The sequence below is a fragment of the Pelophylax lessonae genome (assembly GCF_965119305.1).
Source record: "Pelophylax lessonae genome assembly, chromosome: 2".
Taxonomy (NCBI): domain Eukaryota; kingdom Metazoa; phylum Chordata; class Amphibia; order Anura; family Ranidae; genus Pelophylax; species Pelophylax lessonae.
The window spans coordinates 603,593,290-603,607,640 of record NC_138769.1 but is presented as its reverse complement, the minus strand read 5'-3'; the positions used below and the strand labels follow the sequence as shown (position 1 = coordinate 603,607,640).

At 44.0% G+C, this 14,351-nt stretch overlaps 1 protein-coding gene across 1 annotated transcript in view; it reads left to right on the top strand.

The window, feature by feature from the left end:
* Positions 1–8,598: 8,598 nt before the first annotated feature.
* ESPL1 (extra spindle pole bodies like 1, separase) overlaps positions 8,599–14,351 on the top strand; it is a 270,074-nt gene continuing 264,321 nt past the window's right edge. Inside the window, exons 1-2 of the mRNA XM_082244709.1 lie at positions 8,599–8,649; positions 11,766–11,860. Coding sequence (XP_082100835.1) covers positions 8,640–8,649; positions 11,766–11,860 — 105 coding nt within the window. The 5' untranslated portion in view covers positions 8,599–8,639. The remainder of the gene's footprint in view (positions 8,650–11,765; positions 11,861–14,351) is intronic.

Below are 14,351 nucleotides of genomic sequence, written 5' to 3'. Positions count from 1 at the left end.
ACTGAGATTGTACTAGATATCCCCTCCTCAAGATCATTTATGAATAAATTAAACAGGATTAGTCCCAGGACAGAACCCTGGGGACCCCACTTTCTACACCCGCCCAATCCGAGTACTCCCCATTAATCACCACCCTCTGTACTCTCCCCTGGAGCCAGTTCTCTATCCAGGAACTCACCTTATGGTCCATACCTACCTTCCTTAGTTTGTACAGTAAGCGTTTGTGGGGAACGGTGTCAAAGGCCTTTGCAAAGTCCAGATACACCACATCCACAGGCTTACCTTTATCTAGGTGGCAGCTCACTTCATCGTAGAAGGTAAGTAGATTGGTTTGGCAAGAATGATTTTTCATGAATCCATGCTGATTACTACTGATAATACAGTTTTTATTACTAAAGTCTTGTATGTGGTCCCTTAACATCCCCTCCAAAATCTTGCAGACTACAGATGTTAGGCTGACCGGCCTATAGTTACCCGGGATACACCTCGGCCCCTTTTTAAATATTGGTACTACGTTGGCCTTTTTCCAATCGGCTGGCACCATACCCGTCTGTAAACTATCCTTAAAGATCAAGAATAATGGTCTGGCAATCACCTGGCTGAGCTCTTTAACTACTTGCCGCCCGCCCGCCGTCAACTGACGGCGGAGCGGTGCGACTATTATTCTGGGAAGACATCATATGACGTGATCCCAGAAAACAGGGCAGGCGCGCGATCGTGTGCGCGCCGCCCTGCACTGCCGGTGTCGGGGTGTCCCCCGGGACACCCCCCGTCACCGGCAGGGGGGAAACAGCCAATGAAAATACAAAGCAAAAAAGGGCGCACCAGCCTAGCGCATTATCCTTGGCAAGTTTATTTGGATAAAATTGTTTAAAATCAAATACTCACAAACAAACAAGAAGTTTCAGGCACATCAATTCCATACACCTGCCTCCTACCAGAGGATCAACGTCTTTACTGGAAGCAGAGGGCTGACGCGTTTCGAGGCTGTGCCTCTTCCTCAGAGCCTGGAGGCCATGGTCAAGTCCATAGTTTAAAAAAAATGGGCATGGCTGTTTCCCACGTGATCGGCTGTGTTCCAATGACACAGCCGATCACAATAGAGGAGCCCGGAAGATGACCGTGCATGCGCGATCGGGAGCGCGCAGCGCGGTCATGTCGGTGGCACTGTGTTCCGTAGGAACACAGCTGTCACCGGCAGTAGTAAACAGTCACTGACAGTGACTGTTTACTATGTGATCGGCTGTGAATCCATTCATAGCCGATCACAAAATGTAAACAAAGAGCAGTACCTCACTGTTACTAGCTCTTCTCCCCTCTTCTCCCCTCACACAGCTTCCAGTGTGAGGAGAGCAGAGCTAGAAATAGTGAGTTACTGCTCTGTAGACCTGTAAAAGTAAAATCACAAAAATAAATGTCCCCACACAGTCCTCAGCCCCCCCCCCCAATTACACCTGTCACCCAACAGTCACCTCATCAGTGCCCAGAAATTGACACCCATAAGGCTACGTTCACATGTGAGCGTAGCGATCGTGGGCAGAATCACCGCGACTCTGCCCGCGATCCGGAAATCATTGCAAATTGCGGGACACCTGTGCGTTGCCCGTGATTTGCAATAGCACCCCAAACGCTGTGCGATGCCACGATTTCCACCTGCCGAATCGCGGTAACATCGCGCAAACAACGCATGACGCCCAAAAAAGGTACAAGAGCTTCTTTGGGGCATCATGCGTTGTTTGCGTGATGTTACCGCGATTCGGCAGGCGGAAATCGCAGCAACATCGCACAACATTTGGGGTGCTATTGCAAATCACGGGCAACGCACAGGCGTCCTGCGATTTGCAATGATTTCTGGATCGCGGGCAGAATCGCAGTGATTCTGCCCATGATCGCTACGCTCACATGTGAACGTAGCCTAAAGTTCACCGGTCACCAGAAACTGCCATCAGTACCGCCGTGCACCATCGCCCGTCATCTGTCACCCATCAGTGACCATCGCCCGTCACCTGTCACCCCATCAATCACCGTCACTTGTCACCCCATCAGTCATCGTCCTCTGTCACCCTATCAATCATCGTCACTTGTCACCCCATCAGTGATCGTCACTTGTCACCCCATCAATCATCGTCACTTGTCACCCCGTCAGTGATTGTCATCTGTCACCCCATCAATCATCGTCACTTGTCACCTCATCAATCATCGTCACCTGTCACCCCATCAGTCATCGTCACCTGTCACCCCATCAGTCATCGTCACCTGTCACCCCATCAGTCATCGTCACCTGTTTGCCATATACATGCAATCACTTACTGACCGCCTAACGACTAAATGCTTCGGCCATTAAAAGCTAAATACTGGGGTTATGGCAGCAGATAGCTGCCATAACCCCGGTATTTTTTGAAACGGCGGGCGGTCGGCTTTCAGATAAGGTTGTCCCCAGTGGCAGATTCGCCGCGGAATTACCCTTACGGTGCCTTGGAAGAGGTGCCCCCCCCCTCCTGCCGCGTCCCAGACGTTTTCCCAGCTTACCGGACCCGCCGGCAGCTGGGAAAACTATCCGGTCCCGGATCCTCAGAGACAGGAAGTCGAGTGAGGGCAAGATGGCCCTCACTCGACTCTATGGTCTTGGAGGAGTGGAGCTACGTCAAAAGACGTTGCCTAGCAACCGGTTTAAAGGGCTGCTTTTTTTTTTTTTTTTCCTTTTTCAACAATTTTTTTTTTCTTTTTTAGTGTAGTTGTGAGGTGTGAGGTCTTTTTGACCCGTGATCTAACAATAAAGAGGACCTGTCATGCCTATTTCTATTACAAGGGATGTTTACATTCCTTGTAATAGGAATAAAAATGATCAAAACATTTTTTTTTTTAAACTGTGTAAAAATAAAAAAATAATAAATAAAATAAATAGGAAAAAAAAAAAAAATTAACGCGCCCTGTCCCCGTTAGCTCACGCGCAGAAGCAAACGCATACGCAAGTCCTGCCCACATATGTAAACAGTGTTCAAACCATACATGTGAGGTATCTCCGCGATCGTTAGAGCGAGAGCAATAATTTGAGCCCTAGACCTCCTCTGTAACTCTAAGCTAGTAACCTGCAGACATTTTTAAAATGTTGCCTATGGGGATTTTTAAGTACCAATGTTTGGCGCCATTCTGTGAGCATGCGCAATTTTGAAGCATGACATGTTGGGTATTTAATTACTCGGCGTAACATTATCTTTCACATTATGGAAAAAAATTGGGCTAAATTTACTGATTTCTTATTTTTTAGTTCAAAAAAGTGAATTTTTTTCAAAAAAATCACATTTGGAAGACTGCTGCGCAAATATGGTATGATAAAAAATATTGCAATGATCTCCATTTCATTCTCTAGGGTCTCTGCTAAAAAAAATATATAATGTTTGGGGGTTCTATGTAGTTTTCTAGCAAAAAAAATGATTTTAGCTTGTAAACACCAAGTTTCAAAAATAGGCCCAGTCTTAAAGTAAGATAAATGGACAACTTTGTGAAAAGTGCTACTTGGATGTTAGGCCTATGTATGTGGCCAGGCTGAGAAAAAGTGTTACACATGTGGTATCGCCATACTCAGGAGGAATAGCAGAATGTATTTTGGGGTGCAATTTTTGCTATGTACATGCTATGTGTTAGAAATATTGCATAAATGGACAGCTTTGTGTAAAAAAATGTGTTTTCATTTTCTTTCCACATTTTCCAAAAACTTGTGGAAAAAAATGACATATTCAAAAGACTCATTATGCCTCAAAAATTATACGTTGGGCTGTTTGCTTTCCAAAATGGGGTCATTTTATGGGGGTTTCCATTGTCCTGGTGCTCCAGGGCCTTCAAAAGTGCGATAGGTTGTCAGGAAATGATATGTGTAATTTGTGCTCCTAGAATGCCGGACGGTACTACTTGGATGTTAGGCCTCTGTATGTGGCCAGGCTGTGAAAAAGTCTCACACCTGTGGTATCGCCATACTCAGGAGGAGTAGTAGAATGTGTTTTGGGTTGTAGTTGCAAGTATACATATGCTGTGTGAGAGAAATAACCTGTTAATACGTCAATTTGTAAAAAAAAAAAAAAAAATCTTCATTTTGCAAAGAGTTGTGGGAAAAAATGACAACTTCAAAAAACTCACCATGCCCCTTATTAAATACCTTGGAATGTCTACTTTCCAAAAAGGGGTCATTTGGGGGGTATTTGTACTTTCCTGACCTTTTAGTGTCTCAAGAAATGAGATAGGCCTTCAGTACATCAGGTGTGGTCAAGTGTGATCAATTTTCAATGATTAGCACCATAACTTGTGGACTCTATAACTTTCACAAAGACCAAATAATATACACTTATTTGGGTTATTTTTACCAAAGATAAGTAGCAGTATAAATTGTGGCCAAAATTTGTGAAGAAAAATTACTCATTTGCTAAATTTTATGACAGAAACAAAGAAAAATGCGTTTTTTCACAATATTTTCAGTCTTTTTTTATTTATAGCACAAAAAATAAAAAACCCAGTAGTGATTAAATACCATCAAAAGAAAGCTCTATTTGTGTGAAAAAAAGGACACAAATTTTTTTTGGGTACAGTGTTGCATGACTGAGTAATTGTCATTCAAAGTTTGAGAGCGCTGAAAGCTGAAAATCAGTCTGGGCAGGAAGGGGGTGAAAGTGCACTGTAGGCAAGTGGTTAAGAACCCTCGGGTGCAAGCCATCCGGTCCCGGTGATTTATTTATGTTAAGTTTCTCAAGTTTAGTTCTAAGTCTATCTTCTGTTAGCCATGGCGGCACTTCCTGAGGTGTGTTGTTTAGTTTGGCCTTACAAGCTGGGTTAGTGTAGCCCCCCCGATTCTTTTGTGAAGACTGAAGAGAAGAAATTATTTAACACTTCCGCCTTTTCTCTGTCCTCAGTGGCCATATTTCCTTTGTCATCTTTTATGGGGCCAATGTGTTCTGGCCTCGCTTTCATACTGTTTATATACTTAAAGAATTTCTTGGGGTTCTTTTTACTCTCCTCCGCTATATGTCTCTCGTATTCTATTTTAGCCGCCCTGATTTCATCTTTACATTTCTTATTACACTCTTTGTAATGCTTAAATGCTGCCAATGACCCCTCAGCCTTGTATTTTTTGAAGGCCTTTCCTTTAGCACTAATATGCATTTTTATGTTGGAGTTTAGCCACCCAGGGTTTAATTTTGCTCTTTTAAACTGCAAAATCTGGTGCAGTTCCGCATGGTAGCCAATTAGCTTCTAACTTCAGCTTGTTCAATTAAGCTTTGGCAACAAAAATCCTGGAAGCTGGATGGTTTCTATGCAGAGCTGCAAAAGATTTTGCACTCTCTAGTTTTAGAAAATCAATCCCTTTGTGACATTTCATTTAAGTTTAGAAAAAAAAAGGGGGAAACATTGCCTTGCGTTGTAAAAATGCAAGGCCGAATATCCCAGCTATGATCCCTACCCGCAGAGAAAAAAGGAAAGTATTTCTCTGTGGGTAGCGTGAACCCGCCCTAGCCTTCCTCCCCAAACTAGCTATCTTTCCTCGGACAATATTCAGAGGCTTCTATTGTAGGAAGTGTTTATGTATTTATTTAAGCTACATTCTAACTACATGTCTTGGTTATAAAGTACTAACAAAATTCAAAACTTGGTAGGTAAACAGTGCACTGCCAACTGAATCTATTGCAGTATTTACAAGTACAGGGAGCAGCACTACTCTGTAGTATTGATGACCACCCACCAGCGGGAGAAGATCTGAAGAGGACCCAGACCATCCTTGATACTTCAGCCATGTATACGCTATATTGTTTTTCTTTATTTGCAATTTTTTCCCCCCACAAAAGTGGAGAATTTTTTTCTATTCAGCACTGCGCTATTTTAACTGGCAATTGTACGGTCATGCAACACTGTACACATATGATTTTTATCATTTTTTTTCTACACAAATAGAGCTTTCTTTTGGTGGTATTTGATCACCTCTGGGATTTTTATTTTTTGCAATATAAATGAAAAAACACAATTACTTTTTGCTTTCTGCTATAAAACCTATCTGAAATAAAAAATCAAATTAAATTTGTGACATTTTTAATGCCTTTTATGTTGTTTACAAATTTACTTTCTCTACTTGCCCCGGTGACCAATGTCTAAAATGTACAATTGTCAGACAGCCCCCGTTCACATTGGCACGGTTTGACATGTCAAACCATAGCCTATTGCCGGCAATGGGAGCGTCCCAATTGGTGTGACTTTGCGGCACTGCACTGATTTCCAAAAGCAGTTCCTGCACTACTTTTGGGGACTTTGGTTGCGACATCACCCAGGTAGTTAACTGAGAACTACACAACGACAGCCGCAAAGGTTATTGGTACTTGTAGTTTTCCCAATAACAGACATAGGTGTGTACAACCTATTGCATTAAGGCAGTGGTTCTCAAATCCGGTCCTCGGGACCCACCAACAGGCCAGGTTTGCAAGATAACTAAATTACATCACAGGTGATCTCATTTGCTTCTCAGTGATTGCAGTATTCTAGTCTGCATCCCCCAAGGTAATACTTAAAATCTGGCCTGTTAGTGGGTCCCGAGGACCGGATTTGAGAACCACTGCATTAAGGTGTGCACCCCAAAGCTCAAACACGTGTGTGTGTATGTATATCTATGTGTGTGTTAGTAAGGCAGAGATTTGTGTCAGTAGGACAGTGGTCAGTGTCAGCAAAGCAGTGGACGGTGTTAGTAGGGCAAAGATTGGTAACAGTGGATGGTGTCAGTCCTTTTTTATTTTATACAATTTTTTTTAGGAGCCCTATTGGGGGCTTTAGTAAAATATCAGGAGTCTAAACAGATTCCTGATGTCTCCCTTTTGAGACAGAGAAACAGATGGAGAACAGAGCTTGGGTAGTGAATGAATGGGAAGTGCTCTGTGCTTCTTCCCCCCCCCCCCCCCGACAGTAGGGGGTATCTGCGACACACTGGATGATTAGGGTGTGCCCAGGCACATCCGACACACCATGTGCGCACGCCTATATTAACTTATTCACATCCGCGCTATAGCCGAAGTACGGCTACAGCGCGGACTCGAATTTTTGGGAGGCCGTCTCTAAACGGCCTCCCAGTGACAGGCTCCCCGCGCGCATCGGGGAAAATCTGTGTCGGCCGTGTCCCTTGGACACAGCCAATCACAGATCGTGGTAAATGGCCAATCACAGCGGCCATTTACCACGTGATCGGCCCATGCAATGAGAGATGATCTCATATGTAAACATACGAGATCATCGCTCATCGCCAGCGCTCCTTCCTCACACAGAGACTGCAGTGTGAGGAAGGAGCAGAGCCGATCAGCCGTCTGGGACACAGAGGAATGTAATCAGGGCACTGATCACCAGTGCCCTGATTACACAAGGTAAATAAAACACACTAAGTGCCCACAATCAGTGCCCGTAGTGCTGCCAGTCAGTGCCTGCTCATCTAGGTACTGATGAGCACTGACTGGCAGCACTATGGGCACTGAGTGTGGGCACTGATGGTGCTGCCCATCAGTGCTCATTAGTGCCGCCCATCAGTGCTCATCAGTGCCACCCGTCAGTGTCCATCAGTGCCACCCGCCAGTGCCTATCAGTGCCCAGCAGTACCACCTATCAGTGCTCATCAGTGCGGCATATTAGTACCTCCTCATCAGTGCCACCTCATCAGGGCCCATAAGTGCCACCTCATCTGTGCAGCCTATCAGTGCCCATCAGTGCCGCCTCATCAGCGCACATCAGTGAAGGAGAAAAATGTATTTATTTTCAAAATTTACTCGCAGAAAATAAGAAAAACTTTTTTTTTTTTTCCAAATTTTCTATCTTTTTTTTTTGTAAAAAATAAAATACCCAGAGGTGATTAAATACCACCAAAAGAAAGCTCTATTTGTGTAAAAAAAAGGATGAAAAATTCATATGGGTTCAGTTTTTGCATGACCAAGCAATTGTCATTCAAAATGTGAGAGCACTGAAAGCTAAAAATTGGTCTGGATGGGAAGGGGGTTTAAGTGCACAGAAGGCAAATGGTTAACAGAACACTGTGAATGAATGATGTGGCCTAAGCACCACACAGCCAGATATTTTCCAGATAGTGAGAGCAAGTGATGAAGGGGGGATGAGATCCCTGTAACATGTCACACCTTGAAAGTGGGGGTAATGTTGCAGGTTACAAAAAAGTGAGCTAATCTTTTAACACCACAGACAAAGCCTCTATGAAGCTAAATGCAAACTTTGAAAGCAAATGAGTTCTATGTAAGAAGTGGAGGAGAGCTGCTTGCCTCATGATTAGAGCAGTCTATAGCACACAAGTGTTAAAATGATCACACTGCTGTTTTCCTTCTGTCTGCCGAGTGCTGACCATGTGACAGCACGACTCCGCCCAACACTCCTGCAGCCCCTCCCGGACACACTGGAATACAACTCCCGGCATTCACTGCGGGCTGTCGCGCTGGATGACGTAAAGGAGTCGCGTTGGTTGGCTGCGAAGCTATATTTGAAAGTGGTAAAGGCGCGTTGGGAGAAGGGAAAAGCCATTGACGTGTGTGAGGGAGAGAGGAGCCTGTGCTTCAGAGAACTCCGTGAAAGGCTTTGAAGAGCCCCGTACGTCGTCTGTGTTCCTTGTTCCGTTCCCAGGGATGGTCGGAGGTATGTCCCTCCAGAATGGCTCTGTGCCTAAACACTGAGCAACCGAACAGGACTACCTGATATTCTGTATGTTCAGTGCTAGCCGTTCATAGGAATATGATGAGGTTTCCCTGTAACTGCTACTCCCGTGTAATAGGTGAGGAGGATGGAGAGGTCTGGGCTCCTCCGTACTGTGATTGGATGGATTACACAGAAGCCAAGTGTCCCTGCCATTAACTACTTAAAGACCAGACATTTTCTAGCACTTTTTTGTCAACGTGAAAATCTACCTTTTTTTTGCTAGAAAATTTGTTAGCACCCCCCCCCCAAAACATATATTAAAAAAATAATTATATATTCAGAAAACTCCATGCTTAAAATTAGAAAAACATGGGTAGAAAAAGCTGCAGGCTTAATATAATGGCGATATTATAATGGATAAAGTTCATAAGCAGCGCTAAACCAGCAGAGCAGAAAGATCCCTCAAAAATGTCACACCAAGCAAATAGATGCCAAACCTGTCACGCTTTAAAATTGTGCACGCCGCACAACAGTGACAAATAACGACAATTTTACTATCTTTTAAAAGCCTTTACAGGTTACCACTTTAGATTTTACAGAGGTAGTCTAGTGCTAGAATTACTGCCCATGATCTGACGTTTGTGGTGATACCTCACATGTGTGGGACAATCGCAGTTTGCGTGCGTTCAGGACAGACACGCGTTCACCTCTGTGCGCTAGCATCGGGAGGCAGGGGCACCTTTTAAATTTGTTTTTATTTTATTTATCTTTTTACTTTTATTGTTGTCACAAAGAATGTAAACATCCCTTGTGACAGTAATAGCAGTGACAGGTACTCTTTATGGAGGGATCTGGGGTCTATATGACCCTAAATCCCTCCTTTGCACTTGAAAGCGTTCAAAACGCCAAGATTGGATTGAAAAATGGCGCCTTTAGGATTCTAGTAAACCGAAAGTGATGTTGTAACGTCCCTTCCGGGATGCCATATCCGGGACCCAAACAAGGCAGATTCCAGTGGGACGGGAGGGCCCGAGTGAGCAGTGGAAGGTGGCATGAAGGTGGTGGTGGTGGTGGGGGGGTTGTCCCCTCCTGCTGCTTGTAATAACAGCTGAGCGGCTGCTTAGCCACATTGGTTATTACCAGCCGACCGTGTAAACATCCCTTGTAATAGAAATAAGCATGACAGGGCCTCTTTAATGTGAGAACTGGGGTCAAATAGACCTCAGATCTCACATCTACACTAATGAAAAAAAAAAAAGCATATTTTTTTTTTATGATGGGGTGAAAAAAAAAATGGGCTCTTTAAATCTGTTACTAGGAAGCGACTTATGACGTCGACTTCCTGCCTGAGGGGACAGCGGACCGGATTGTTTTCTCCGCTACTGACAGGTCCGGTAAGCGGGGAAACAACCGGTAAGCGGCGGGAGGGGGGGGGGGGGCCTCTCCCGCCACCCATAAAGGTGATCCTGTGGCAATTCCGCCGCTGTGACCACCCTTATGTTAAAGTGGACCGTCTGCAGTTTAAAAAAAATACCGGGGTTATGACAGTTATCTTCAAACTGCGGCTGGCGGCCCGTAAGTGGTTAAACGAAGAGAAAAAAAAAAAAAAAATTGACAGGTTGCTTTAAACTGACTTCATCTGAGGATCGAAGTTCATCCCTTTGATCTGTATATGAAGAAACAGAAAGATACAAAAATAAATCCTGCTGCTTTTTATCTTGGTGTTTCAGGCTGAGCAATGTTGTTGATAAACAATTGTCCAGGTGCAATTTTTTTTTTTTTCCGACAGCTGTAATTGCCGGACTTTTTTTTTTTTTTTAACACTGCAGCTGTAAACAGGTGAACCCCACTGACAGCTGAATGAGTCATCAGTTGTTAACCACTTCTGGACCTAAAGATTTTCCCCCTTAATTACCAGGCCATATTTTGCAATTCGGCACTGAGTTACTTTAACGGACAATTGCAAGGTCGTGCAACGCTGTACCCAAATAAAATGTCTTTTTCCCCCACACAAATAGAGCTTTCTTTTGGTGGTATTTGATCACCTGGGCGATTTTTTTTTTTTTTTTGTTTTGCTAAAAACAAAAAGAGCGACAATCCTGAAAAAAATATATATTTTCACATTTTCAAGAAAAAAAAATAAATTTTTTAACATTTTAGGCCAATTTGTTTTCTGCTAAATATTTTTGATAAAAAATATCGCAATAAGCATATTTTGATTGGTTTGCGCAAAGGTTATTGCGTATACTAACTATGGAAAAGTTTTGTCATTTTTATTGTGGGTTTTTTTTTTTTTTTTACTAGTAATGGCGGCGATCTGCGATTTTTAGCGGGACTGCGACATTGTGGCAGACAGATTGGACCACTAACTGACATTTTTGACACTTTTGGGGGGACCAGTGACATTACTACAGTAATCAGTGCTAAAAATATGCACTGTTACTGTAATAATGACACTGGCAGGGGAAGGGGTTAACATTGTGGGTGATCAAGGGGTTAAATGTGAGCCTAGGGAAGTGATTCTAACTGGGGGGGTATTGCTTCTGAAATGACCATAGAGACCTACGTCGTTTTTTTTTTTTACGATTAATCCTGCAGCTCTACTTTCACTTTTGCACAAGTACTGGTATTGGTGCATCCCTAGTTAAAGTAAATTCCACATATGGATATTTTATAAATGGCTATATTGGTCCAAGCTGAACCAATGTTCTATGTATCTACTATACCTGGCTGCTGCCCCTAGAACCTGGAAATCACTGAAGTAAACACTACTCCAGTGATCTCTACTTGCTGCTGGGTCTCGCATATTGTGGTCGACCTGATGCATTGTGAATACAAGAGGTTGGCTGCTCAGCACACGTGCCATTCAGAGAATGCTTTGCATTTTCAGCATGAATGCAAACTGTTCTCTGATTGGACAAGGTGTAGAGGCAGGGTGGTGATGTCATGCTCTCTACCTTGTCCAATCAGAGAACACTTTGCATGCATTCGTTCATTTATGTAAAATGTTTATTCACTGGCATCTTCTAGATCTGTGCTGGAACATGAAACTGAACTGCACACATACAATCTTTGATATAGCTACATTCACTGACCTTTCTTTTCTGCTATCCCAGGTAAAGTGGAAACCATGAAGGCCCTAAAGGGAGCAGACTTTATAAAGCGGACATCATCAACAGAGTCTGCTGTGAAACTGCAAACAGAACTTAAGGTGAAGATACTGGCTCATTTCTGTCATTGTGTTCAATATATTTTCAGACGTTTCAAGGATTATTAGTGGCTGTTCGATATTCCTAAATGCATCTGAATAGGATAACCTTTCGTGTATACATATAATAGCAATATTGTCACTTAAACATATATGGGACCATACAAATAACCTAAAGGTTAACTGTACTGTAAATAAATCTCTTCCTATCCTCTTTGATTTCATCATAAAATTGGAAATATCAATGCAGATCTCAGATGCAGGTGAACGTTCTACTTGCTACAGGCTTTGAGACAAGTAGCATGTGCACTGACCATAGAGGTTAATGATTGTCTGCAGATCACATTCTCCATGGCATTTGTAATCTAAGAATTTCGGGCCCTCAGCAGGACCTGGCCCAGATAAGCACAGGTCTTTGGTTTTGAAATGTTACATTGTGACCGAGTGATATGGTGTAGGGGTTGTTTGATCAAGCCAATGGAGGTTGCTGTAACAGACATCATGCTACATACATTAATTGCGGTTGTCTATGCGCACAGGTATGAGCTGCTTCCTGTCTGCTGATGGAAATTGAGTGAGTCACTCGTACATCTCTGCCATTTAGGAACAGGCGGCCCTACGTCTGGGAAAATCCGGCCGCCTTTCTTCCCCTGTATTGGACTGTAATCACCACGGATGCCAGTCTGTCCGGATGGGGAGGTGTTTTGGGAGTGTGTTCGGCCCAAGGTGTCTGCACTCAAGAGTCCAGGTTGCCGATCAACATCCTGGAAATTTGGGGGTGATCAGACTTTGTCTCAATGGACTGATCGTCTGCAGGGATGCCCTGTGCGGATACAATTGGACAATGCTACGGCTGTGGCAAATGTCAATCATTAAGGGGGCACAATGAGTCCCCTGGCAGCCCCGGGAAGTGGCCGGCTTCTTTAGGTGGGCAGAACGATATGTTCCGGCCCTCTTTGCTGTGCACATTCCGGAATTGGCAAGCGGACTATCTCAGTCGACAGACGTTGAATCCAGGAGAATGGACTCTTCACCCGGACTGTGTCTTCGGTGGGGGACCCCGATGTAGACCTGCTGGCTTCCCGTCTCAACAGCAAGGTGCAGAGGTTTGTGTCAAGGTCTTGGGATCCTCTTACCGACGCTGCAGACGCTCTGGTGGCCCCTTGGGGTCAGTATCATCTGATTTACGCCTTTCCTCCAATACAACTTATTTCAAGACTGCTATGCAGAAGCGGGGTAGAAGGAATTCCTTTATTCTGGTGGCACCAGACTGGCCTCGCCGGTCTTGTTATGCAGGTCTGGTAAGACTGGTAGCAGATGTCCCTTGGAAACTTCCTCTCAGGGACCAATCTTCCATCCGGCTTTACGGTCGCTAGCTTTAACGGCCTGGCTTTTGAAAGCCAGGTGCTGAAAGAGGGATGTCGGAGTCAGTGATCCCTACGTTGTTGAAAACTAGGAAATCTTTTGGAAGGCGTACATTACTGGGTGTGAGTCGCGGGGGGTTTATTTTTTTCCTTCCTTCTTTCCTTGCCTGCCTTCCTTCTTTCTTTTGCCTTCCTTCTTTCTTTTGCCTTCCTTCTTTCTTTTGCCTTCCTTCTTTCTTTTGCCTTCCTTCTTTCTTTTGCCTTCCTTCTTTCTTTTGCCTTCCTTCTTTCTTTTGCCTTCCTTCTTTCTTTTGCCTTCCTTCTTTCTTTTGCCTTCCTTCTTTCTTTTGCCTTCCTTCTTTCTTTTGCCTTCCTTCTTTCTTTTGCCTTCCTTCTTTCTTTTGCCTTCCTTCTTTCTTTTGCCTTCCTTCTTTCTTTTGCCTTTTTCTTTTCTATTACTTCCACACGTCTCGGGTTTCATTTGAATGAAGACACTGTGTTACCTTCCCTATGTCCTAAGCTTAAACAGCCTATGGAAATTGCCTTGCATTCCTTAGATGTGGTGAGGGCGATTTGGGTGTAGCTGGCAGTGATTAAACCGATTAGGAAATACAATTCTTTGTTGTTTTTTATGGATGGACCTCGTAAGAGGCAGGCCGCATTTCCAAGTGGATTAGGCAGACGGTGGTGCAGGCCTACTCCGTTAAGGGTCGGGTTCCTCCTGTCCCTGTTAAAGCGCGTTCTACAAGGGCGTTTAGTGCCTCCTGGGCCTTCCGTCATCAGGCATCAGTGGTTCAGGTGTGCAGGCGGCTACGTGGTCGTCAGCACACACATTCACAAAATTTTATAAGGTAGATGTACTTAACTTCCGATGCGTCTTTTGGTTGCATACATTTGCAGACTACAGTTGAAGAGGCTTCCGCTTTTTGAGGGTGACAAATTATTTTTTTTCCCCCCCTGGTAGTGAACTTGTTTATTGCTAGTTGAGCTCCTGTTACCTGGTTGGCGGTTTAACCTTGTTGGGAATTCTGTGTTTGCTTTTGTTTTTTTTTTCCCACCCCTCATGTCGACACTGCCTTGGGACATCCCAATGGTCTGAAGACCTGAAGCTGTGTCCATCAGTAAACCAA